The sequence below is a fragment of the Pectinophora gossypiella genome, chromosome 16 (assembly GCF_024362695.1).
Source record: "Pectinophora gossypiella chromosome 16, ilPecGoss1.1, whole genome shotgun sequence".
Taxonomy (NCBI): Eukaryota; Metazoa; Arthropoda; class Insecta; order Lepidoptera; family Gelechiidae; genus Pectinophora; species Pectinophora gossypiella.
In genome coordinates, this window is record NC_065419.1 from 10,076,317 (window position 1) to 10,101,425 (window position 25,109).

Sequence of the window (25,109 nt, forward strand, 5' to 3'; positions counted from 1 at the left end):
CTTGACGACTTTATTGCGATTGGAGACAGTAACAACTCTAAAGAGTACCAAAATGTACCAAAATAGTCAATAATGAAATCCGTCGTATGTATTATTCGGGCTAATCTTGGTATTCACTAGTGCTGATTGCAGTACACAGTTTTGCATATGAGCGAGATGCCTATTTTATTCGCCCGGGTTATTCATTCATTCACTCTTAAAATTAATAGTTGTCAATCATCCGTCCCTTTCCTTTTCTACGGACAAAAAAATGACGGGTATAACTTAGAATAATACACTTCTCATCAAAAAAATCGAAACACCTTGCAAGTTTACGTTTTGTCAGGATTATCAGAAAAATGTGTACATTTAGGAATAAATGTTAAATGTCGTTTAATAGTGAGTAATATGAGCTTATCAAATCTTAATGTTAATGTTCTAAATTTAAATAAATTTTTCATAGGTTTCGTATTTTGTTAAATGAGTCATTTTTATTCCGTATGGAGTATAAAGGAAATGGATAAAACAACACACGTAAATGAAAAAAAAAGCTAAAAAAACGTTTATTTAATAACTTGTATTCCCTCCTCGAGCTCTAATTACTGCTTCCATACGATTCTTCATCGATCGGATGAGAGTCACGATCACATGCTGTGGTATATTGTCCCATTCCTCTTGGATTGCATCTTGCAGCTGGCTAAGTGTTTCTGGGGCAGGATCTCTTGCTCGAATTCGTCTCTTTAATTCATCCCACAGATGTTCAATGGGATTCATGTCCGGGCTTCTTGCTGGCCATTCCATAATAGAGATATCGACTTCGTTAAGATAATCTCGTACGACGCCCGCGGTGTGAGCCCTAGCTTTGTCGTGCATGAATATGAAGCCGTTGCCAATAAAATGTGCATAGGGCATCACATGAGGCTCGAGACACTCTTCGACGTACCGATGACAGTTTAGTGCAGGCAGACGTGGCCCAGACACGAAAGCAAGCTCTGTTTTACCGTCGGCGCTGATTCCTCCCCAAACCGTCCACGAACCGCCACCATAGCTGACCTTTTCTTCAATGCAGCATTGTGCATAGCGTTCTCCGTCTCTTCTGTAGACCTTGTTCCTTTCGTCGTTACCATACAGCATAATTTTACACTCATCAGAAAAGAGAACTTTGCTCCACTGTAGGTATGACCAATTTAGGTGCTCACGTGCAAAGTTAAGGCGCGCTCTTCGATGGTCTGCAGTTAATTTCGGCCCATTTGCTGGCTTATGCGGTACCAGTCCACGATCCTTCAACCTTCTTCTAATTGTAGAGTCACTTACAGCCACCCTTCGTACAACACGAAGCCGCTGCTGCAGTTGAAAAGCGTTAAGGCGTCGATTTCTTAAAGAAGTTGTTACAATAAATCGATCATCTCGCTCAGAAGTGACCCGATTCCTGCCAGATCCTGAACGGCGCGTGAACAAACCAGTCTCCCGATAACGTTTATAGACTCTATGAACAGATGACAGGCTTAGATGCAGTCTTGCAGCCACAACACGCTGACTAAGGCCAGAATCCAGCAATGCCACAACTTGGGCGGCTTCTGTGGGCGAAGTATCCATACGTTTTAGAAAAAAAACCTTTTTTCAGACGTCCCAAAGTCACAGTATTGAAATAAAAAACAAAAAGTTTAAGGATAGGCGCCAATTTTTAGTTTTTAAACGCTAAATGTACTCCAACCCTAAACACACATTTGTCTCAAAACAGTGATTCATTTCGTTTATAAGATAAACAAATGAAATTCTAATTTTGAATTTAGAATTTTCGCTTATTACTGTAATGGCCAAACTGCCAGCTATACATTTATGTATTTTTTTTCATCGTATGAATTCTTTTTTGTGTTAAATTCGGACAGAAACAATGAAAACGGAAGTGTTTCGATTTTTTTGATGAGAAGTGTATTAGGAGGTGTCTGCAGGAATCGGGGCCACTGTTAGGTTAGGTTATTTTTGTATGATAGGATGAAAGTCTATTTTTTCTATTAAAATATATATAAAATCTCTTTTCTCTGCCTACCCTGTTAGAGGTTATAATTGTATATCAAGCATTTGCATCAACGTGCCTGATGATGGTTCCGTTGTTGTTTTTTAATTAAATATTAATGTGTGTATATTTTAATGTTGTAAATGTATATGTGTTTCGAAGGTCTTACCTAAATAAACTTTTTTATTATTAAAAAAAATCCAACTGTATCTTAACTGTAGTGTGACTGTATCGCAACTGTATTCTAACTTTCACGTAAAAAGTCGTCGAGTGTAAAATGCTTGGTGTTTCTAAGTAGGGTGTAAGGGCGGTGGCAAAAGTCACCGTTTGACTTGGTAGTTAAGTAACGTAAGATGGATAATCAAGTGTTACTTTGTATAATAACTTTGCATAATTTATTAACAGTATTTTTTTCTTTTACTTAAGCCTTAAGGGCTTTTGATGAAAGAATCTCCAAGATACCTATATCACTACTCTGGCTCCTAACTTTAAGTTGATTAAATAAACACTGCTTTTGTGAGGCATATGACACATAGTTAAAATAATAAAATGTTACGTTGTTTAGATGTGATAACAGTTTAATTCTTGAATGTGTGAAAGTGTTAGAGAAACCATTCCATTGCAGTAATTTTGAACACTACTTAGTTAACATTTTGATTTAAATTTTTTAGCTATATAATATTATTTCAAAATCAAAAAGAACCTGTGTCAAAAATGAGAATGAGTCATTTGAACTCAGTTGTTACGAGTATTGAGGTTAACCGAGTCTGACTCACGAATAGATCCGTTTGAGCTAATTTTAATAAAGTATTTAATACTTGTAGATGATATCTTATAAGTTGCTTATCTCGAGACCGCAAACATGTTGTTCTAAGGAGGTACATTTTTCAAAAGCAGGATGTTAACATTCTTTGAATTACTCAATTTGTCTTCTTTCGATTGGGGTTTAGCATAGATTAGTTTCGTCATTAGTAGGTCCTCTATTATTTACGTTTTTTTTTAATTTGTTACATTTTTTAGTTAGACGACATGTTAAATTAGAATAAATAGGGCAATTTCATTCAAAATGACCTTAAATATATCAATTTAATTTATAAATGACTAGATATAATTAAAAATACTAACTTTCATTCACAATAATTTTTGGAATATTCTAACTTGTGTATTGCCACTTTTTTATAACTGTATAAGTTCAGAATAATATTAATTATAGTAACACTTAAAATATTGCACCTAAGAAGTTGGATCCCACATTTTGATACTTATCTCTGACAGAAAGTACCAGAACATTGCCTCTTTTAATCTATCAAGAAAAGTACATACTAAACTTGTCGGATCACGAAGTCTTTCATGTGACGGAACTCAAGAAGCACGTTTAGATTGATATCTGTCTGTCTGTCTGTTCTTTGTGGCCATAAACAGAATAATTTCGGACTAAATACCCGACTCTTCAGATCAAGTGAGATTGCCAAATTTTTTAGAACTGTTTTCGTGATAGTTTTTTTATGCAACGAGCTTCTTCTTTATAAGGCACCTGTAGATATAAAAAAATATACTTAACTACAGAAGTACTTAACTACATATATACATACATAAACTCACGCCGATTTCCCACCGGGCTAGCCAGACACAATTTCATTTGCTTCAATCCTGACACACTCCTTCAGACTTTTAAACATCACTTCGTGAATATACTTGTAAGTATGATTTGAAACGGTTTCATTATAATGTGCTACCTATACAAAATCAGTATTTGAATACGAATTAAAGTTTCGGCTTCGGAAGTCAAAAAATATCACTACTTATATCTTTTTTCGTTTGTGAGTGGTAAGAGAGTACATAATAATTAAATTTTAAAATCAAGTACTTATTAACTACCACATACTACTTATTTCTACTTACTACATAATTGCAAAACAAGTAAAACAACTTCTAGGTATTATTTCTAAACATAAACAAACACGCCACACATGTCGACAATAACTCGATATATGTCTACAGACATTAAACATCACTAATAACATTAAGTTTACGGGCGCGCATAATTAGGAATTGCATTATGAATAATCATTATATGTCTTTTTGTTCACATCGAATGTCGGGTTACTTTCAAAGTAAAGGTGTACACACATTCAACGACAAGGCAGAGATGTTTTAAACTCTCTGTTGCAAGGTGTGTGTACCTATTGTGAAGGATTTTGTACCAATAGTTACCCGGAAGAAGGAATTATTTTTTTAAATAACACGTAACATAGTATCCTCGAAGTATACACGAGTTTTATCCTTATGAAACGATTTCAAAAAACAAAATTTTCTGTTTCCCTCATAAGCTTGCACTTATGTTGATTTTTCAGAAACAACATGACGATTGTTTATGCTTTTCTCTGTTGTAGCTTTCGCTTTTTATTATAATTTTATGCTGTAGTATAACTGAATTTTATGGCCTTTTAAAGTACAGATACTTTTAGTATTATTTTTTCGGAGCGTTAAACCTAGTAAATCTTACACAGCGTTTTAACGCATGAAATCTGTGTAGGTACAACTTTAGAGTATAAAAGACTCATAAGTGAGTTTTCGCGTTCGTTACAAGAATTAAGTACTTACTTGTATGTTACGTTATGGCCTCTATTGATTGAGGCGTTATTTTGGCATAACGACGATTTGCTTCAGGTGAACAATAATAACTGAACACACACTCTCACGAAAGTAATTTAAATACGAATTATGCATTATGGTTGCCTGTTTAACATACATTCATATTATAATTTATAACGCGTTGACCACCAACAGTTCAAAAGGATAGTGATCTAACTCATAGAGCCTGTGAATAATCACATTGTGTTTGAATTAATTATAACTTTATTTTCGAGCGCGTATTTTGTGTAACAATTGTAACTGAGTTACATGTTCCAGACTGTTTTATCTTAGTATACTTACTTAGAATTATTGAAACAATGTAGTGCTAAATGATAATAATAAATATACATAACATAAACAGACTATATACGTCCCACTGCTGGGCACAGGCCTCCCCTCAATCAACCGGAGGGGGTATTTATTTATTTATTTTGAGGAAGACTTACGGCCATATACATTTTCTAACATAATAACCAGATAATAACATACTCCACCACGTTGCTCCAATGCGGGTTGGTGGAGGTGTTTTTACGGCTAGTAGCGGGACCAACGGCTTAACGTGCCATCCGAAGCACGGAATCATCTTACTTTTTCGGACAATCAGGTGATTCAAGCCTGAAAAGTCCTTACCAAACAAAAGACAAATAATAAACATAATTATTAATATCTTTCCTGTGTCCCTTTTAAAATGTTTCAAGTGTGTGTAAATTTTGATTTGATTTGAATGCTGTGTTTTTTCCAATATTTTACAAATTTGGATCTCAACCCCTTCAATCAACAATCTTTATTGCTATATTACAGTGGGTAAGTGCGTCACTCATACCTACGCGCGTGTAAAAACGCAAATCAAATCTATTGTATGGAGAGTCCGCCCTGTGGTTTGGATTTAAACCCCTTCTTATTGCCTTTCAATCGGTATAAGCCGTTGCACATGTTTCCGAAATTAAAAAAAAAAAACAGAATGCCAGTTTTGTCTCCATTTAAAAAGTTTTTAAAGGTTTTCTTAAACATTTGTTTCTTCTTAAGAGATAAAACTACATTCAATATTTTCGGCTTTGAATTGTAAAACGTCATAATTAAATATACTTAGGGTAATATTTGCTCTGGACGACATACATTTGGATTAATTATAAATAAGTAATATTATACTAATATACTATTTATCATGAAGATGTATAATATACTATACAAAAATGTTTCAAGAAATAAAAAAGTCATATCCATCCAACTTTTTCGAATCCAGTAGCCCAAATCAACAACCTAATTACACGGACATAAAAAATCTAGAAAGCGCATTGTCCCGCGGGCGCGGTAATGTCAGAAGCCGAAAATCATCAACAATTTACTAGTAAGTGCCGGTGCCGAAACGAGCGGGGTCGTGTGAGTTCGTGAGTGAAACTGAGGCGCCGCGAGCTACCGCTTCCCCGTTCCCACCAGTACGGCCGACATACGACATGTCTCGACTAACTGCTGAGGAAATTTTGATTGATTTCACATCACTGAAGACGTGTCTTATGATCTTGTATCAACGAAAGCTCCATTTGTCTATAAAGTTATTTTTTTGTAAATTACCTCTTACTCTCAAATGCATTACAAAAAATTGTTTAATTTAAATTTATTCTAACAAACTTTAATTATACAAAGCGTCATTGTTGTCTCTATCATCTAACTTACTATGTAGAAACATTAATTTTAAACGTCAATGTGACCCTTGCAACAGTATTTTATTTTGAAGTTGACGCAAGCGAGGTGTGAGGTATACATAAATTTCGTATCGGCGTAAACGTCGCGTAAAATCCGCCTACTAGAATGCCAGTTGCATTTTCCGCTAGCCGCTATTGCTACCTGTTCGACGTTGTTCATTCACTCGCGCGCACGTGGTGGGGGCGCGCTCGTCTTCCGCGTAATGTTATCAGTAGCTTCCGCACCCTCCGTCGAGCGCAGTTGCCAAACGCACCCGCTGTTGGAAACACGTCTACCGTTTGACACATCCAGTAATTAATCTGTAACTCTGTGATTTTTTGATTCATTATTTTTATTTATATTCGAACGATTTTATTTCCAAGTGATTTTGAATACTAGACCGACCAACCGTAGAAGCGTGGTTGAAAATATAGTGGAAGTGTTAAAATTAGTTGCTCATAACGATATTATTATCGTAACTGGTATTTAGAGGTGTGTATTAATATTCTAAGTTTCGATATCTCGGCCATTATACTGTGTATAATCTTAAACCGTGTTAGTAACATCGTAAAGTGCATTGTCGATAACCTTTTTACGTTAACTATGAGTGTTATGACCTTAATTACTATTACTTTTACGCGTTAAGTAGGTACTGAATTGTACGGGTTTTCTCTCAGCGGATTGTTAGATAAAGTTTTATAACCTGTTCTTTTATTATCTATAGAAAGTGTTTATATTATACATACGCGCTTCATGTATTTTGTCATAAAACAAAAGAAAAGCGACTCTACCACCGCCTGTGTAGGCTATAGAATAATCTAGATCCGGCAACTGATAAGACAATCTTTCCACAGGCAAGCCCCGCCCGTCGCAAGCATCATAGACCAGACAAAATGTTCGCTGTGATGCAAATCGACGAAGATCACACACGGGACTTCAGGCGTAAGCTGCGCCAGAAGTGCGAATTCGTCTGCAAGTACTGTCAGCGCAGGTTCACGAAGTCCTACAACCTGATGATTCATGAGCGCACCCACAAAAGCCCAGAACTGTCTTTCAGTTGCGAGGTCTGTGGGAAGAGCTTCAAGCGACAGGATAACCTGCGCCAACACAGGTAAGTTCAATCGTATTTACTTCTTTTTATTAATTGGTTGTTTAATTATTTGGTTGACTAATTTGTTTTTGGTTGTTGAAAAGTTTTAATAAATTAATATTCATATTGTCGTGATACTTAATATTGATAGAATTTGTTCCAAAATATTAAAAATTTAATTTAAAAGCCATGCAAAATTATGTTTTCTTTTTTTGAAATAGAAAGTACCTTTTAACATCACGAGGGATAGTGATTTAAAATGAGAAAAAAGTTTAAAAAGCGTAGACACGTGCGGACGGACAACTGTTAATAAATTATTTTGTAAATATTAATTTTGTAAAAATAGAACTAGATAAATTGGATAAAAAACCTATACAATATGTTCCGAAATAAAATATACAAATATCTTCAAACTATACGTACATACATACCAACATGTATACATAAAGGGTATCTATCCACTGTATGGACATTCGACCCAGATACCAGACCGTGGTCAGGTGACAAGGCCGTGGTTGGCCACCTCACGTTGAATTAGGGTCTGCCCCGTCACGGGGCCATTCGCCTGTCTAGCCTGCCTCTAGTATTACTAGATGGTACTACTGTATCCTAGGGCGGTATACTCGTAAACTGTTATAAACACTGTAAATAGGAAGGTACGTTTATGATACAGGTACTTGGATTTTGAAACTGAATTTATTGGTGTAGGTACAAGTGACCGTCGGCCGATACCTTCGTTCATGTAAAATTCGAGCCAGGTAGTTAACGCCATTGGATGCGGCAAATTTACAATAAGTCACGTCAAAAAATCAAATATTTTAGTTTGACAGCTGCAAAAATAATATCTCGTTATAATACAAAGTACAAAACGAGATGGATAGTGTTTGTAAATATGATTGTTAGAGTTATCAGACTCATACACGCGTTCTACTAAATTAATGCTGAATAAATTGACATGAGGTTTTTGATATTATGTAAGATCTTTTAGAGACATTTTCTATCATATGGGTTGTGAGGTGCAGGAACGGATTCAGCTTTTTGGTTTGGGTGGGGGGGGGGGGGGGGTCAAGAAAATTCCAGTCGCTACCCATGATCCAACCTGTCGCCCAGGGGGGGCTCATGTAACGACTACTTATGTAAACACTGATCGTCTTACTTTCGGGCAATCAGGTGATCAGCCTGTAATGTCCTAACCAAACTAGAGATCAAAAAGTATTTTTCGTGGTATATCCCCTCCCCACCGGCGATAGAACCCACTGGACCACGGAGGTCGTTACAGAAAGGAATTTCTACACTATAACTGACTATAATTGTACCTAGGTGAATCCATGTCGCGTCGCTAGTTGGCTACATAAGGATTTAGCTTGTTATCTCGATTGTAAAACATAATATCGCAAATTTACTGTACCTACAGTAAATAAACGAAATGGAAATCTGATCCATAGCAAAAATCACATATCTACAGTCACGAGCATTAATATGTATACTTTGGTTCCAAGTCACATTAACTTTTTTGACAAATTGAACTGTAAGTCTCACTAAATGTCAAATATGTTAGTGCGACAGAGTCCTAAAGTGGGTACATGATATTACTCATGACTGTACATACTACATAGAAAATATTCTAAAAGATACGAAAAGCCTAGAAACATACTTATTTTTTAAATTGTTCATTTCCGCTTCTCCGCGAAATGTTTACTCACTCTGTCACCCTTAGAAGAAACAAAGCGAGAATATTTTGTCCACAAAAACATGTTCTCAAGATTAACACAGCTGTCAATATCAAGTCATTGAAAGTTCATTAAACTTCTTAATTCTTAAAGGTGCGTACACACGTCATCATGTGACAATGTGTCACATGGCGAGAGGATTGTCACGACATTCCATCTGTCACAGTAATTATCATACAATGCATTGGTAGCAAGTTGCATGAGGTCGCGACCCTAAACGATGCAAATTTCTTCTCTCACAATGTCAGTAAGTTTAACTTTCCATGTTTCTATCAACTTGTTATAGATGAGATGTTACTGTTGGAAGTAGGTATCACGGGCTCGAATCCCCGGATGGGGCAAACCACTGAATTCGACTTTAGCAGTTTGGATCATAGATAATTGATATCACGTGGTTTCCAGAATTACCTGGAACTTCATTATAGCTGGTGAGGAGTGGATGTATAGTTTACACTTGGGGATATAGGTGTGATACTATGTTATGTTTTTATGTTTGTTCGTACACTTTTAAATACGGATGAATTGGTGACGAGCTAACCTAAATTAGTTTAGCTTACTGACACACAACGTCAGCTATGCGAGCTAAGCTTAAATTACCTTAGATGCGACCGGAATATGAAGAAAATCTTTGCAAGAATTAATTCTAATGCGTAAGTTTCGCAACTCAACACCTTCGTGCACTAAGTGCACATTGATATGGGTTTGCAACTATCCAGTCGTCTGCCCTTTTTGTTACAAAGGCGGTGAAGTAAAGAAATGTAAGACGTTACGAAATAAATGGGTGACAAAGGGCGCCATGCCGGTGAAACGTCGTGAACATAAACGTAGCCATATCTGTACATCTCCAATGTTTCGCCCGTATATGATGTTTAGAAACGTTTGTGAATGCCGCGAACCGTATTACGCTTTAAAGGCAAATTTTTGCAACACACGACGTAATCTTCATTGTTCTTTTAATTTCATTTTTGACGAAACTTGCGTGACATTTGCTTGAATACAAGAGTCGCTATTCGCATGCTAGATAAGGTCTCTAAGCTCCAGATTTCCGGGCAGAAATGTGCAGTACACGCATCGTGTTTTCTGTGAGTGTTCCGTGTGAATCGTTGTTGCGGACTGCGGGTCCGGGCTACCGAGATCGTCGATAGATCGCTCACGCCGCATACGAGTCGTGATCTCGTGACGTGCCCGTGTGTTAACGGTGCTTAATGGGGCCTAATGCTTCCGAAACTGTGCGAACGCGGACGGTAGCTCGCAAGAGGGAACCACACGTGACTCCTTCAGTATAATTTGCAGTTTATGCGCCGTCCGTACAAGAAACAACGATGTGTACCACGCTTTACTGTACCGCGTTGAAATTGCAGCAATTTGTTGGTAGGACCATGTAGGCAATATATTCATATTTGGGCTGTTTTACGGTTAGCCGAGTTAGGAAGCGTATTGCTTCACAGGTTTTCATCTGTAATAAAACGTTTGGGAGTATTAACATTTGAGTATTGGCTATCATTTGCTGATGTTATGATGTCTTGATATTACTTAAGTCTTGTTTACTTCTTTTGTTATGTATTTTTAATCCTAATGTTCCATTAAAGTAAAGTACTTATGAGGTGTACTGAGGGCTCACCCAGACGGTTTCAGTTACTTTAGATACTTATGAATAAAAGTATGTATTTATTCATGACGGTATGTAAATGTTTTAATTTGTAGCTCTTCCATCCCGTTTTCTCTGTCTCATTATTTAGAAGCTGCGCTATTGTCGGTGGAGTAATGGCCATTCCTCTCTTTTTCTCCGCCAAATCCTTCACCTCCTGATACGACACTACCTGCACCTTCTCTTTTATTTGTTTCATAAATGTTCTCCTAGATCTACCCCTTCCTCTCTTTCCTTCAATTATTCCTTCTATGATGTTCTTTATAAATGAACAAAGTCACATCAGGTGGCCAATCATATTTCCTTTTCGGTTTTCTAAAGAATATATTGTGGTTCTTTTTTCTTCCGTTACGTTTCCGTTGTACAGTTTCCAATTAAGGAAATGGGTCCATTGCTCCTTCTGGTCCTTATGGCCCCTATGGCCCTCGATGGCCCTCCCATCAGGCACGAGGCTCAGTGCGTGTGAACGTGCGTCCCTCGTGAATGCCCAAGGCGCCCAGTCCCGCTACTGCTTGTTTTGCTAAATAACCACGCGTATGGTCTTTCCACGGGCCGTTTGAAGGTCAATATCCTGGCGTGGAGTTCACGGGATCTGGTTTTGTTATTGGCAACCTTTGTTAGGTTTCTGAATCTTTGGCATAGAATAAATTAATCTACATAGTCAAAATAATCTAGAGTCTTTGATGAGAGTGGAGAAAGGGTGGTGTCTCAGGATTGTAGTAAGTGGAATGTCATGGTATCTGCCTGCTCCAGAGGGAAATAGGCGTGATCTTATGTGTGTAAAGAATCTACGTATGAAACGGTAACTCCCCGCCCCGCACTTAGACCCCCTCCAGGTCTTATTTTAATCTTAAATGGCTGTAAGCCACTAAAAAGTAAGGAGGAGCACGCTTTCGAATGTTGAAGCGAAATTGCTGTAATTGTAATTGAATTGAGTACCATTCGTATGTTTTATAGATAACACCCGTGCTTCGGAAGGCACGTTAAGCCGTTGGACCCGGCTGCATTAGCAGTCGTTAATAACCACCAATCCGCACTGGGCTCGCGTGGTGATTTAAGGCCCGATCTCCCTATCCATCCATAGGGAAGGCCCGTGCCCCTGCAGTGGGGACGTTAATGGGCTGGTGATGGTGATGATGATAGATAACACTAAAAAGATATAGAAAAGACATTGTGAGTCGTTTTGTTTTTCTTTTTATGAATGGTGGAGATTTTCTGTAAGATCTGTATATTAGTATTTGTCCGGTACTGTCTCTATGAGATACGCTATCCAAATAAAATATAATAATATCAACTCATACTATAAATATACATATACAACTCATCATGTTTACTAATGTTTCTCAAACGAAGTCCATATCTGGTAATAATTATCATCTGAGCTTAAAAGCAAAACAGAATAGATAATATATAATCCTTAGCATTTTCAAGGGTCAGATTCGCGTGCTATAATACGCTCTTTCGATAGCACTCGATAGTATCAGACGCAGAACATGTGGGTTCGAAAACAAAACTCTCAGCTTAATTGCATCTGAAAATAGCACTGTGATGTCCCATATAGTTAGTGCAGTGGGTTACCGGCGCATGCGCTATCGCACCATCGATAGCTCGATCGGTTCACGAGTGCGCATCGACTTGACGCAGAATCGATTTTTCTTATTGCTTTTCATTTTGTTCGGCGCGTGTTCTTGCAAGGATGGAACTATTTTTATTGGCGGAATGGTGGATTGTACTGATGAGATAGTTAGATGATGGACACTAGTTTATTTAAATATAGGTGTAAATCGTGATTTTCTGAAACTTTATGTACGTACGGTCACGAGTTAATATGTATACACTTTGGAACCATGTCACATTAACTTTTTTGACAAATATGATGGTACGACAGGGTTCCAAAGTGGGTACATGATATTGCTCATGACTGTACTATTAATATTTAAATATTTTTATAAGAAGAGAGTAGGTATAATATAATATTTTTACTTACTGTCTTACGTACCATTACACGTACATTTGTTTTATACGAAACGGAATAATGAAAATAACCTTAATTGCCACATCTATTAATTTATTTTCGATTTTCTTTCATCACTAATAAAACTTCCGTATTAGGTACCTATCTCTAACAAATTGTTATATTAATTTCATGTCGTCACCATTGTCTTCTCATCCGCTACTGTTTATTCAACGACAAGGCCCCTATTACGATTAGTCGAATCGAATTCGAATCGAATGTTTCGAGTCGCGCCAAAGGGCGTAGGTGACAGGGCGACATTTATACATTTCCGCGCGATACAACAGTCGTGATCGCGCACCCTGTATACGCTGTGGGAACTGTTCTTTGTCTTCATGTACAGGATGATTGCACTTTAATTGGTTTAAAAGTATAATAGGATTTCTGCAATGAGGTTTGTTGAGTTTAAAGTCTTTTAAGGTGACGTGCCGATTCTTGTACTTTATGGTGGATAAGGGGAATACGTATCTTTTAAATCTACAGAACACTACAATTTTCTAGTTTTCGCTGCAAATGTCGGTTTGAAAGTCGCGGACGGATCGAAATTTTCCTTCTCACTTATTATCTTGAATAACGATAGAATAGGAACCTACTTGTAGAGACATGTATAAAGTTATTTTACGCTTAAATAAGTACATAATTTTAATACAATGACCTGGCGAATTAGAAACCCTCTGTATAATGAACAAGATTTCTCGCCAGTGCTCCTAATTAACCGTATTTGCCACCTCTAGTGCGATCTACAGACAATGTATTGTACCTCGGTACTGAACGTAGCACGTACACACAATGTGAACATTTAGGTATTGCATGTTACTTACGTTATAAAATTATTACTATAATACGAGTAAAAGTAGGAAGAATCTTGAAGAACAAGGGACTACACTAGGGGGGTGGGGGACTAGGGACTAGGGACCTTTTCTGCACGAAAGATATCTATAGAAAGTGATTGATGAATTGCTACTTTATTAGGAACATGTGTTTGGAAAGCAAAATAGAAAACGAATAGGTCTGAAAACGAGAAAATTAAAATGAATACTACTTATAAGACATGTCTTATTTTTACTAAACTATTATTGCCAGGTACCTGTAGTATCGTCGATGATACCAGGGGGGTATAAAAATGCCATATTGAAGCAATTCATCTAAAAAAAGCAATATTGCAATTTGACATTTGCGCATATTAAAAGTAAGTGCGCAATGCAAACAAATTCCTTCGATGTGACCATTTTAACCCCCCAGGTTTCAAATATGGTCTGCGCTACGAAAGAAGTTTACAGATATCAATGAAACTGATTGACAAGTCATGATAATTGTAGCCTATGCAAAATCTGCGACATTAGCGTCGCGGTCGCGGGACTTCTTTCGTGGCGCGGACTAAGCTTATTTAATTATTTTTTTTTTTGGAAATTTTTGGCCTGGTTGCAAAACTTTTAGGTGACGTCTTCATTTTGGTGCGGGTTCCAGCAGTCACAGATTTATACACTTATATGTTTTGAAATGTCTTTTTAATACTAAACCTGGTATTGTCTTTTGTTTTCGTTTTTTAATAAGGCGGTATTTGTTTTTTAAATTACCTAGGAAATATTTTTATATTCTAGGCAAAACTTCAAAAATATTTTGCTTCTTTATAATTATGTTACAATAGTAACACGGATTGTTGTCTGTTAGCGCATAGGGATCATTTCCTGCCATCTGACAGACTAGTTACTTATAAATGAACTTACAATGTATATCATACACGTATAAGAAACCATCTAGTGCCTACCAGGACATCATGAACATAAATAAACTACAAATCCGATGCAAGGCGAGGTTGCGAAAGGCGAATCAAAAGCGGTTTAACTCTGGTTCATGGTCATTGTTAATAACTCCATCACGAACATATCATATATGAATAATTATAATAATTATTAATATTATGAATTATTATTATAGAACGCTTTTGTAGGACGCACATGACAATCGACTAAATTAAAAACATGATTGGTTCCATTAATTTGTAAGTAATTGCATAATATTGTGTTTCATTTATACATAGTAAGTAGATTTATAGGAAGGACATAAGAAAATGAATTTCTATTTTAAAATTAAATTTTGAATTGAATTATTACGTCGAATTCAATAATATGTTATACCTACGCATCCAGGTTTTTATAGGTGGCCAGACCGACGCTTTTCTGTTGTCGTGTATTTGCAGGAGACTATTTTCAATGAGAAAAACAGCGTAAAATAAAGCGTAAAGTAACAACGTTGTTTTTTTTTATTTCTATCCAACGTTTGAATTTGTTTATATATTAGTATAAGTAAACAAAAAAATTAAAACAAAGTGTTTTTTTTTTTAAATAAAATATAATATATTTTACGACTGTTTCCCCGGAACGAAATTAAACCTTTAGTTACGCCCAAAAAAGTCCCAAATAAGTTGTCCGCGGTCCGCACTTCGACACTAATCCCTTTAAAATGTAAAAACTGTCTTTTGTACGAGAAAAAATACTAAAAAGGGATTTTGAGACCCGCTATTCCTTGAGCCTAATCTCATTCAACACGCGCCGTCTTTACATTCTTAGAAACCACAAGAAAGAGAATTTGTAATTACATTAATTGTTACTGTAAAACATTTTAAGGCATCATTGTTTGTTTATATTTGGTAACGGTTATAAGAAGATTAAAACTGTAAACTAACATTTAAAAAACCTTTTGCACTTTTCCGATTTCTTGCACCGAATAACATTAACATCGGCATGGTTTTTTTATGAAAAAATGTTTCGAAGATAGTTTTTTCCAAGTTTTTTATAAATTTAACAATTGTTTTTTTTTAACATGTTTTTAACTTGTAATAACATGTTTTTCTCAATTGTTGTAGATGTAGTCAATGCTTGTGGCGGTGAAGGTGATGCTGAAAGCACGATCCTACCACAGCGGTCACTCTTACACATAGAGTAAGGATCATGCATTTATCTCCATACAACTTCATACATTATGTATGTGGATTCAACTTCATTTAACTCCATACATTTTGTAATACAATGAAGAGGACCGCACCATGTAAATCTAAACTTTAATTTAACAAAATAATTTGGTCGTGCTCCTAAATGCCCTACAAGCATTTTCAAATTAACATTCTGTGGCCTGTCCTTTTCATAGTTTCTTCTTTTTTTAAACCAGTCTAATGGCATTCAAAAAACTTACGATTAATTGTTTGTTGCAGAGAAATACATTACAACCCAAGCAAGGAGACCATGTACTTAAGGTGGTGATAAATCACCCGACCCTGTGACGTCATCGCATTCTAACATCGGATTCAAATTTTTACGTAACAGTATTCGTGCTTCATCATTAACACCGCCAGAATGGGAAATTGCAATTTTAAATTATTTTTTTTAAGAATTCAATTTCAATTTTTTTTAATCGAAAACTTTGATTCCGTATTTCGTTGTCAAAGTTTTTGAAACTTTGTGATATTTTCCGATACATTCCAGTGGGTTGAATTGAAATTAAGAGTTTGTTAAAAAATAATGAATAAAAACATTCTGGTGATTTGTAAATAGAATTTATTAGGATATGTGACGATAGCATTTAAACGGCTTAACTGCTTAGCTATATTGTAATGTAAAATAATATTTATATTATATTTAAAAATATTGTTATTACTGTTAGCTTCTAATAATACGTAGGACGTACAGTTTTGTGACCAGTTGAATACGACGGCAGTTTAATAAAAAAATCTTTAATTAACAAATTATGATTTTCCGTCATGTCTTATTTATTAATAATTTAGTATGTAACATTCCATTTATGATTAATGTATATTTTGAGGGTTGTTCCTAATAATTAAAATGGTCGAAAAGACTTAAATAGCATAGGATCAGTTGTTGGGATTATACATATAATATGTTGTGCGAGTACATAGTATATCGTTAATGTCATTTTCCTCGTAAAATCACAATTACAGGCTCTTGAGATTATTTTATGACTCCAATTACCTAATTAAATCTACTATTGTTACAGTTGAAATGTAGTGAAACAGAAAAAGCAAATATCATCAAAAGATTCACAATATTATATTCATTATATATATTAAAAATACATTTTTGATATATCATTATTAATAATCGCAAAAGCAAGGAGAACATAGATGGAGCCATACAGTATACATTTAAATGTATTAAATATTGATTTATATTTGCACATCGGAATAGTTATAATTACATAGATTTATAGTTTTTTATATATTATATTATTTAACACAGTGTAAAACTCAATATTTAACAGTTTACCACCCTTTCTTACAATTTCTGTTCTTTTCAAATACCAAAACAAATATCTACTTACTGTAAATTATTGTGTGTATTTTTAGTAGTTTAAAATTATAAAGACCTTAAAGTATCAATCCTTTTCAAATGGCCTTTACGCAAATACTGAGTTTTACATAACGTAAAATAATAATAAACAATTTCATAATTGGCTTCCCAAACTTTACCATTGTTTCGATACTTGCGAAATACATAAGGTAGGGTTTAAAATTGTTAACATTTTTACTTGTCTTTATACGCAATATATAAAAGTTATATATGTCATATAAGACAGCTTAAATTATGCTTTAAATATATTGAGAAAGCTCGAAGTGGTAAAATTATAGATTTTCCATGTGCCAATATAGGACAGAAAAGATTCTGTCGCCTAGCCATATTTTTGATAGTTTTAGATGTAAAAAATAATATTTTGACTATGTTATTATTATATATCGAGGGTTGAAAGGCAAATGGGTTTAAGCGACATTTTGGGCGAAATTGACTTATATATATATTCGGAATCAGCGATTTTTTCCGCGTCGACTGATCTTGGTTTCAGATCAATCGAAGCTACTTTTTGGCGCTTCAACCAATTAGCACTTTGGGTACATTTTTAAAAACCCGTGTTTTAACCGACAAAAAAATGCACAAAATTCTGGGCGGGTGGCATATCAGTCGTATTCCGGGATATGAGTCGGTCACATAAGCTGTTATGTCTTTTCATTTTCATGATTCGAAGTCTGTTAAAGCGTTTTCCCTGACAGTGTTTTGTTATAGATAAGTCGGTTAAATCATTTGTCCTTAGACGAAACGAAAATAGATTTGGCGCTTAAATCTTTTTGCTTTAATCCAGATTTTATAAATATTGTCGCTTCAACCGTTTTGCCTTCGACAGTTTAAAAGTAAAATTGGCACTTGAACTGTTTTGCCTTTACCGAAAATATTCATAGAATTTGACTTCAGCTATTTATGCTACATTTTTTAAAATTTTTTGTCGTATAAAACAACTATCATTTTCTTTTCAAAGGACTTAAAACGTTTTTCCAAAACAAAAAAGAAATAATGTTAACATTTCAGTCATCGCAATTTTGTATGAAACCTTGTGCCCGCATCACTTCAACATATCAAAATAAGTATGGGCAGGTCCTGGTTGGTCGGTTCACACAGCTAAAAATTACGATTGGGAAGACCGGGAGTGTGCGTGTCATCATGTCACCCAAGCCGTATTCGTTGATGGTGACTTCTATTTGTGTCTATCCCAAGTCGTTGTTGTGGTAGACTTTGACGTGGCTAGCGGAACCGAACTTAGAATTGAAGATCTGGTCACATGGCATACAATCAAGCTGGCCAGCCGAGTTTACAGTGTAATTGTAGGAAGGTTTCCGTTGAGTTTTCTGTATTTGGCGTCTTGGACTAAGATTTTCGAGGACTATATCACGCGCTATTCCAGGTTCAGACACACTCATCCCAACTATCAGTTGGCATGTTGAAAGCCACATGGTTGCGCTTGAGTACGTCTTTGTACCGCAGGTATTGTCCACCTTGTTTACAGTTCCTTCTAGACACCTCGAAATAGAAAACCTTTCGGTCATCAATTCGCATGACGTGACCGCACCATCGTAGGTGATGTTTTATGATGAGAGCTTCTATTCCGAATATGCCAGAACGACGTAATACTTCTGTTATTGGAAAACCATCTTGCCGCTTTATGCGAAGGATGGACCTTAGACATTTAAAGTGTTACGTATCAAGTACGCCGCTGAGACTTTGTACACTAATATTTTAAGTTTTCCAAAGGCTGCCACCGCACCTGTTATCCGGGCTGGCAACTCCGATGACTTTGGAGTCATTTCATATTTGAGAAACCAAATATTTTAATTTTGAAACTTCTTCCAGCTCAGCGCCCTTTAAAGCAACATTGGAAGAAGCTACATGCCCGGAGCATCCTCTGGATGGTTATTGAATATTGAATATTTTAAAAGGGTTTTGCACAAAACTATAAATATTCTGGTGTGTGACTCAATTGAATCGGCCATTCCTCGGCAAGTTTGGTTAACTGACGCATAGATGTGAGACGTGAGAGATCAAAAATGATCTTATTCATTTTAGCCTTAATTTCAATTAAGCTATAAATAACAATTCCACAGAGTATTCCACTTATGCGTGATACAGAAGCGATATATAAAGAAAATAGACTAGGAACCATGGCTCCATGTGTTATGACATAGCCTTGTTTCGCGCCGTAGGTAACGACGAATAGCTTTGAAAAGTTACTTCTAAATCAAACTGTCGTCATGATATTGTTGTATCAGGATAAGTCATAACTTTTCAGGACAATCTGTTTTCTTTAGAGCAATCCACAAGCCGCGTGAAGCCTCACGCAGCACATAACAAAGGCCGATGTTGTTCAAGCCTTTTGGCCTGAATCTGTTTAATAACAAAACCGTACCCCCATATCTCTGTCCGGACAAAATCATCATTGGGTTTCCGGAAGCACCTTTTCTGCATCACGGGATAGAATAACGTTAAGGCTAAAATTTAATATCGATCGCCATCGACTCGCAAAGAGGAAGAAGGCTAAAATCATTCCAGCAGCTGACTCCCATATCTTCAGGATGAGTTTGTATAACCAGTTATTAATGTGTAGGCATATTATACAGTTCAGATGGTATTTTTGATGTGTTGGTATTTGTCATCCTTCTTAGCGCGGTAAGAAGTTCTTCAAAGGCAGGGGGTGCCGCTAGATCTTAAGCGAAACCTTGTTGTAACAAACTCGACCGATATGTTGTAACAAACAAGTCACTGGTATTACTATTGGGATTTAAGACATCGTTAAAATGTGTCCAAAGCGCTGCTAACAAGTCTTTCTGATCAGTGAGGCGTTGGGTCTTTTCCTTGTTGTAGATTGAAACTCTCTTCAAAGTTTGTGGCCGAAAACAGTCTTGAAGCTGTCGAAAATCTACCGGAACTGGATTGATAGGAATCAGCATAGAGCTGAATTTCACAAGCTTATTCCACCTTGCATTTGTTTTTGAGACATATGGTGACAGAAAAGCCCGCCTGTAGTTCCCCACGAGCTGATTTTCACGTTAGAACCATCGCACCAATCTTAGTTTTGCGATCTGGTTTACCAACCAATAACTTCGGTAGAGCAGAGCACAGCTATAAAAACGCTCGGCAAAGAAACACCATCTATTAATTATTATTATCATCTATATTATCTCATCGACAGATGTGTCTGCTGCGATGTCCGACGTATCTCGGCTTTAAAAGCAAGATCGAGTTCTGTTATTGTTTGTCAACTTCGACGGTATTTTATGGCCAGCTCGAAGTGGAGGTCTTAGGCGCAAATGTAACAGAAATTTTGATCAAACAAGTCGCTGATCTATCCACCCCTGGCCGCCTCTTAATATGAGAGCAATCAGTACTTCACTGCAGTCTGTCCTAGTACCGCGTACCATCTAGTAGGAGCCAGTGCTTGGAACTTGCATCCAGGCACGTGGTCTTAAATTTTTCAGTAAATCGGAAACAGGTTGTGATAGTGAGATTAAACTCAGCACAGAGTATAAGCATATTAAGACTTTTTCAAAGCTATTTGTTTCTTTTATTGCCCGCATTCAGTTGGTGACAGTTATCTGTCATCCGCCATCATACGCGGTTTACCATATACTTAAAAAGTCGAATTAAGCATGTGTAACAATCTTTATGGTTATATTCTAGATCCTGTTTCTTAATGAAATCGATTTACTCATTATATCCGCCGTGATTTTTCCTAATATTGTAAGGTACAAATATCTGTAAATGCCTTGCCCGACTAAAATCTCTCCCAGGAAAAACGGCTTAAGGACCGACTTTATTTCCGATCTTACTAATATTTGGATTTCATACAATTGAAATTAGTAGCGGATGGTCACTTAAGATATTTTCCTTCCCTGTCATATAACCTTTTATGGAGGTTAAGCTGATTTGCCTCTAGTCTTCTTTTTTTAAGAAGTCGTTTAACTCATTTAGCTTTAGTCAAACTAATAAGTGAGAGGTCTCTTAAAGCATTTTGCTTTTAGCCAATATTTGGCTCTAGTGGATATCAACCGTTTTTCCTTCAACTGTAATTTAGTTCAATTGAGGCATTTTGTATTAAGCGACTTCTAAAATCTATAACTGATGTGTTTTTCGAACCAAATAAATACAGAATTGTGCAACGTTTAATTTAAAATAATTCTTAGCATTTTGAACACTTTTGATTCAGTAGTTTTTTTTATATGAATTTTTTTCGAAAAAATAAAACTTTAAACGGCTCTCCTGTAAAGTTCACAAAATGTCGCTTAAACCCATTTGCCTTTCAACCCTCGATATGTATGTATTCCATTTCATTGTGTATATCAATGATAATAAATGATTAAACATTACTTAATGTTGTTTGAATTATAACTGAAGTAGGCTGTATTCCCCATTTAGTCAAAACTGGGCATAAAATAATTCAATAAAAACATTTAATAATAATGAAATATTATTTCTTAACAATAAAATATTTTTTAAAATCGAATTTATCAGATTCAAATTAATATAACATACATAACATAAGCTCACGACTATATCCCAATGAGGTAGTCAGATCAGAGGTACAGTCATGAGCAATATTATGTACCCACTTTAGGACTCTGTCGCACTAACATATTTGACATTTAGTGAGACTTACAGTTCAATTTGTCAAAAAAGTGAATGTGACATGGTTCCAAAGTGTATACATATTAATGCTCGTGACCTTATATCCATCGCAGGATGAAATAAGTAGCAACTTAGAAAATAATATCCTTCTCTTAACAGAGATTACGAGAGTGATCGATTTTATCAGATTTTGTGTTTGTGTGGAAACCCAGTTTAGTCATGCGTCATTTTTCCAGACACATGACGTCATTACATATCGATTTTAATCAAAATGAATCGTCCGATACAAAAACTCTATAAAGGAAAATGGTATTTTTGACGCTTCTTTGATCTACCGATATTAATCGATAAAAATTCAATTATAATTAAGTATGATCTTAATGAGTTTTACATTCAACCTTTAGGTGCAGTTTTTTTATAAAATGTTAGGTGAGTACTTAAGTATCTGTTATTTTGATAAGTTTATGTAAAAACATTGATAAGTAATTTAAAATTATATTTATTGAAGTATTCAAAGTTAAATCAAATTTTTCAAAATATATCTAAGTACTATATTTTTATACTATTTACCGGTTATTACCCAATAGTATATTAATAAAATTATTTTTATTGTCTATCCATAAAATAAATATGATATGAAATAATAAATTTAATCCGATTATATAATTAGTAGATGGTCTGAGTTATAAAAAAATGTTTTTGTGAAAAAAAGATAATAATCAACAACATGATAACAATTAAAAACAAAACAAACACATCTTATAAATAAAACACCTCCACACCTTTGTGAAATATTTTTCCATTGAAATCTTCATTCACGAAACTGTCGTCGTCGCTAGTGCAAGATATTCCAATATCAAGAAATCAAAAAAACTCTCAATTCAAAAATTAAAAAGAATAAAATGACCGTGGAATTAAGTTTCAATCAGCCAGCTATATGGAGAGCAAGTGTAAATAAACCCATACGGGATCACGAGTAGGTCATTGCTGGAACCAGTTTGCGCGTAACGCGGTGGCAGACGGCGCGGCGCGTTAGTCATCGCACGCGGATGCGATACGTAATCTATGCGCTTACGCATCTGTATTGGCGGATTGGTTAATATATCAATATCCGAATTGTGTTTTTAATCTAATTTGTACCTAGTGTTCTTTTTGTTTGTGTTTCCGTTGGTTTTTCTTTTGTGAGATTATGCGATTGTCTGTTTCGTGTATTTTATGATTTTCGGAGACGATACGATTCTGAAGCAATATAACTATGTTTACGAGTAATATAGGGAACACATTTAATGGATCTTGAAGTCTAAAATATTATAAAGTAATATGTATTAAAATGCCAAGAATAGGTCACGCGCGATAATAAACAAGAAAGGAAATGATCTACTCTAGATACTACTACGGAAATATGAAAGTGAAATCATTATAATATATGAAGTTATTAATTTTGAATTTACAAAAACATTAATGAAACTAACAGAAAGTAAAGCGTTTTAGAAGGTCTAGTCTAGTTTAGTGTTGGTCTAACAGAAAGCTCGGGGTCATTGTTGGTTTCCAAAAAGTAGACTCTATCATGACAAGTAGGCCACAAACTATAATGCTAACCTTAATACCCCGTTCTCTTTCGCCAAAAGCAGAACTATTTCAACAGATTAGGCAACGAAACACATCCGTGTTACCAGGCACCCATAGCCTGTAAGAGCCGAGCCGTGAGTCACTCGCTTCGTATCGGCCATCGCTGATGATATCTCGAGGTCGCCCAACGGAAGCCGCGAGAAAGCTGAATTTTTATGCTGTACTTCACTTTTGCGAGCGGTTCCCACGATATTGCATGTATGCTGGTACCAGAAACACATAATTGTGAAGAAACTTTTTTTATATGAGGAGTCTATTAGGCAGTATGTAGTATTGAAAGATATTAAGGAGGTATTCTGTCAACGTTCGATAAATGACAGTGGCTCTACTTGCGATGCTTCAGCTGTAGATAGGAGATACATTATGTTTTAGTGATGATTTTGGGGTAACAGAAAATTTGTTCATACGTATAAAATTAAACAGTTTATAAAACCTACAGGATATATAAGTCTGTACGTATTCGTCCAAAACACACATACGGGAATTTGAAATTCTTCGCATATAAAAAATAAGTACGCAATGTCAAATAGCAAAATTGCTTTTTTAGATGAATTGTTATCATAGAAAAGACGATACATGTAGTGGTGTACGAAGGTACGTAGTAGCACATTTCACAACGCTGACCCTTTGCTGGTTGGCAGAGAAATACCAAGGAATTAACTGGTAATTTAGTAAGTATACAAGTTCCTAAATTGGTCAGATTCGAGTAAAACTAAGTAAAACTAAACCTTATCAATAATCACTTAATTTAGCAGTTCTTATACTTGTTCTATCTCTATCTCACATTTATTGTAAGTAAAGGATGGCAGTTGCTTAAGAGCTGACCAACTAAAATAAAATTAAGTTTGTGCCAGAAGGACATCGTGGGTGCCGTGGTGTCGTGGGTACATCGTGTAAAGAAGACTGCTTGATGGGTTTTCCCCACTCCCAGTAATAAATAAACTTGCGTACGGAGGTTTCCAAAGTCACATACCGATTCTCTTGCCAAGAGGATGTTTCTTAGTGTGACTTGGTCTTTTAGGAGAGGATGTGCATTCTCGACCAACAGCTCATCTTTCCAGTGGTTCCCACGACACTATTCTTTGACATTACAAGTATTTGCAAGCGCTGACTAAAGAATAGTTTTGCAAGTCATCTGAAGTTTGTTATTAGTCATTAACATGAGGTGGGGCAATGAGTTTTGGGCGTGTTATCTCGAGATAGCATCTGGAAGATTTCATGAATACCTGCTGTTGAACGCAAAGGCGTTGCGTAGTTTTTTTTATAGCGCTTGTCCTGTTTATTCCGTGATCTAGGTCATCCAACATAAAGAAATGATTCGGAGGATACTCGCTCCAGATCATACCCAATGAAAAGGTTAGAAACCACAACAATTTTTGATTTCCCCACTGTCAATGAAAATCAAAATATTATCTCCAAATAGAATCAACCTACCAGTCAAAACACTCCTGAGCACATAACTCCAATCCAGTTGCACTACGGTGTCTACAACATTCAATAGCGGATAGCAGGCGATTATTATAGTTAGACACTATGTCATAGATGCCAACTTTACGGGCATTCTAGTAGGCATTGTCATGCCAAGCCTAGGTGCGTAAAGTGCCTAGGTGATCACGCTACCTCGGATTGCCTTAGAGACAAAAACGAGGTGGAACCCCCTAGCTGTGTGCTGTGTGGTCAGCAAGGTCATCCTGCGAACTATCGCGGATGCACCAAGGCTCC

General features: G+C 35.9%; 1 protein-coding gene across 4 annotated transcripts in view; it reads left to right on the forward strand.

The window, feature by feature from the left end:
- Positions 1–17,546, forward strand: part of LOC126374103 (protein drumstick) — a 30,071-nt gene extending 12,525 nt beyond the window's left edge. For 2 of the 4 annotated variants that reach the window (XM_050020581.1, XM_050020578.1), the window contains exons 2-3: positions 7,171–7,427; positions 16,010–17,546. In XM_050020581.1, coding sequence (XP_049876538.1) covers positions 7,210–7,427; positions 16,010–16,058 — 267 coding nt within the window. In that variant the 5' untranslated portion in view covers positions 7,171–7,209 and the 3' untranslated portion in view covers positions 16,059–17,546. Of the gene's footprint in view, positions 1–6,490; positions 6,809–7,170; positions 7,428–15,664; positions 15,741–16,009 lie in introns of those variants that run through there. The other 2 variants (XR_007567398.1, XM_050020580.1) reach the window with 2 other exon arrangements.
- The last annotated feature ends 7,563 nt before the right edge of the window (positions 17,547–25,109 follow it).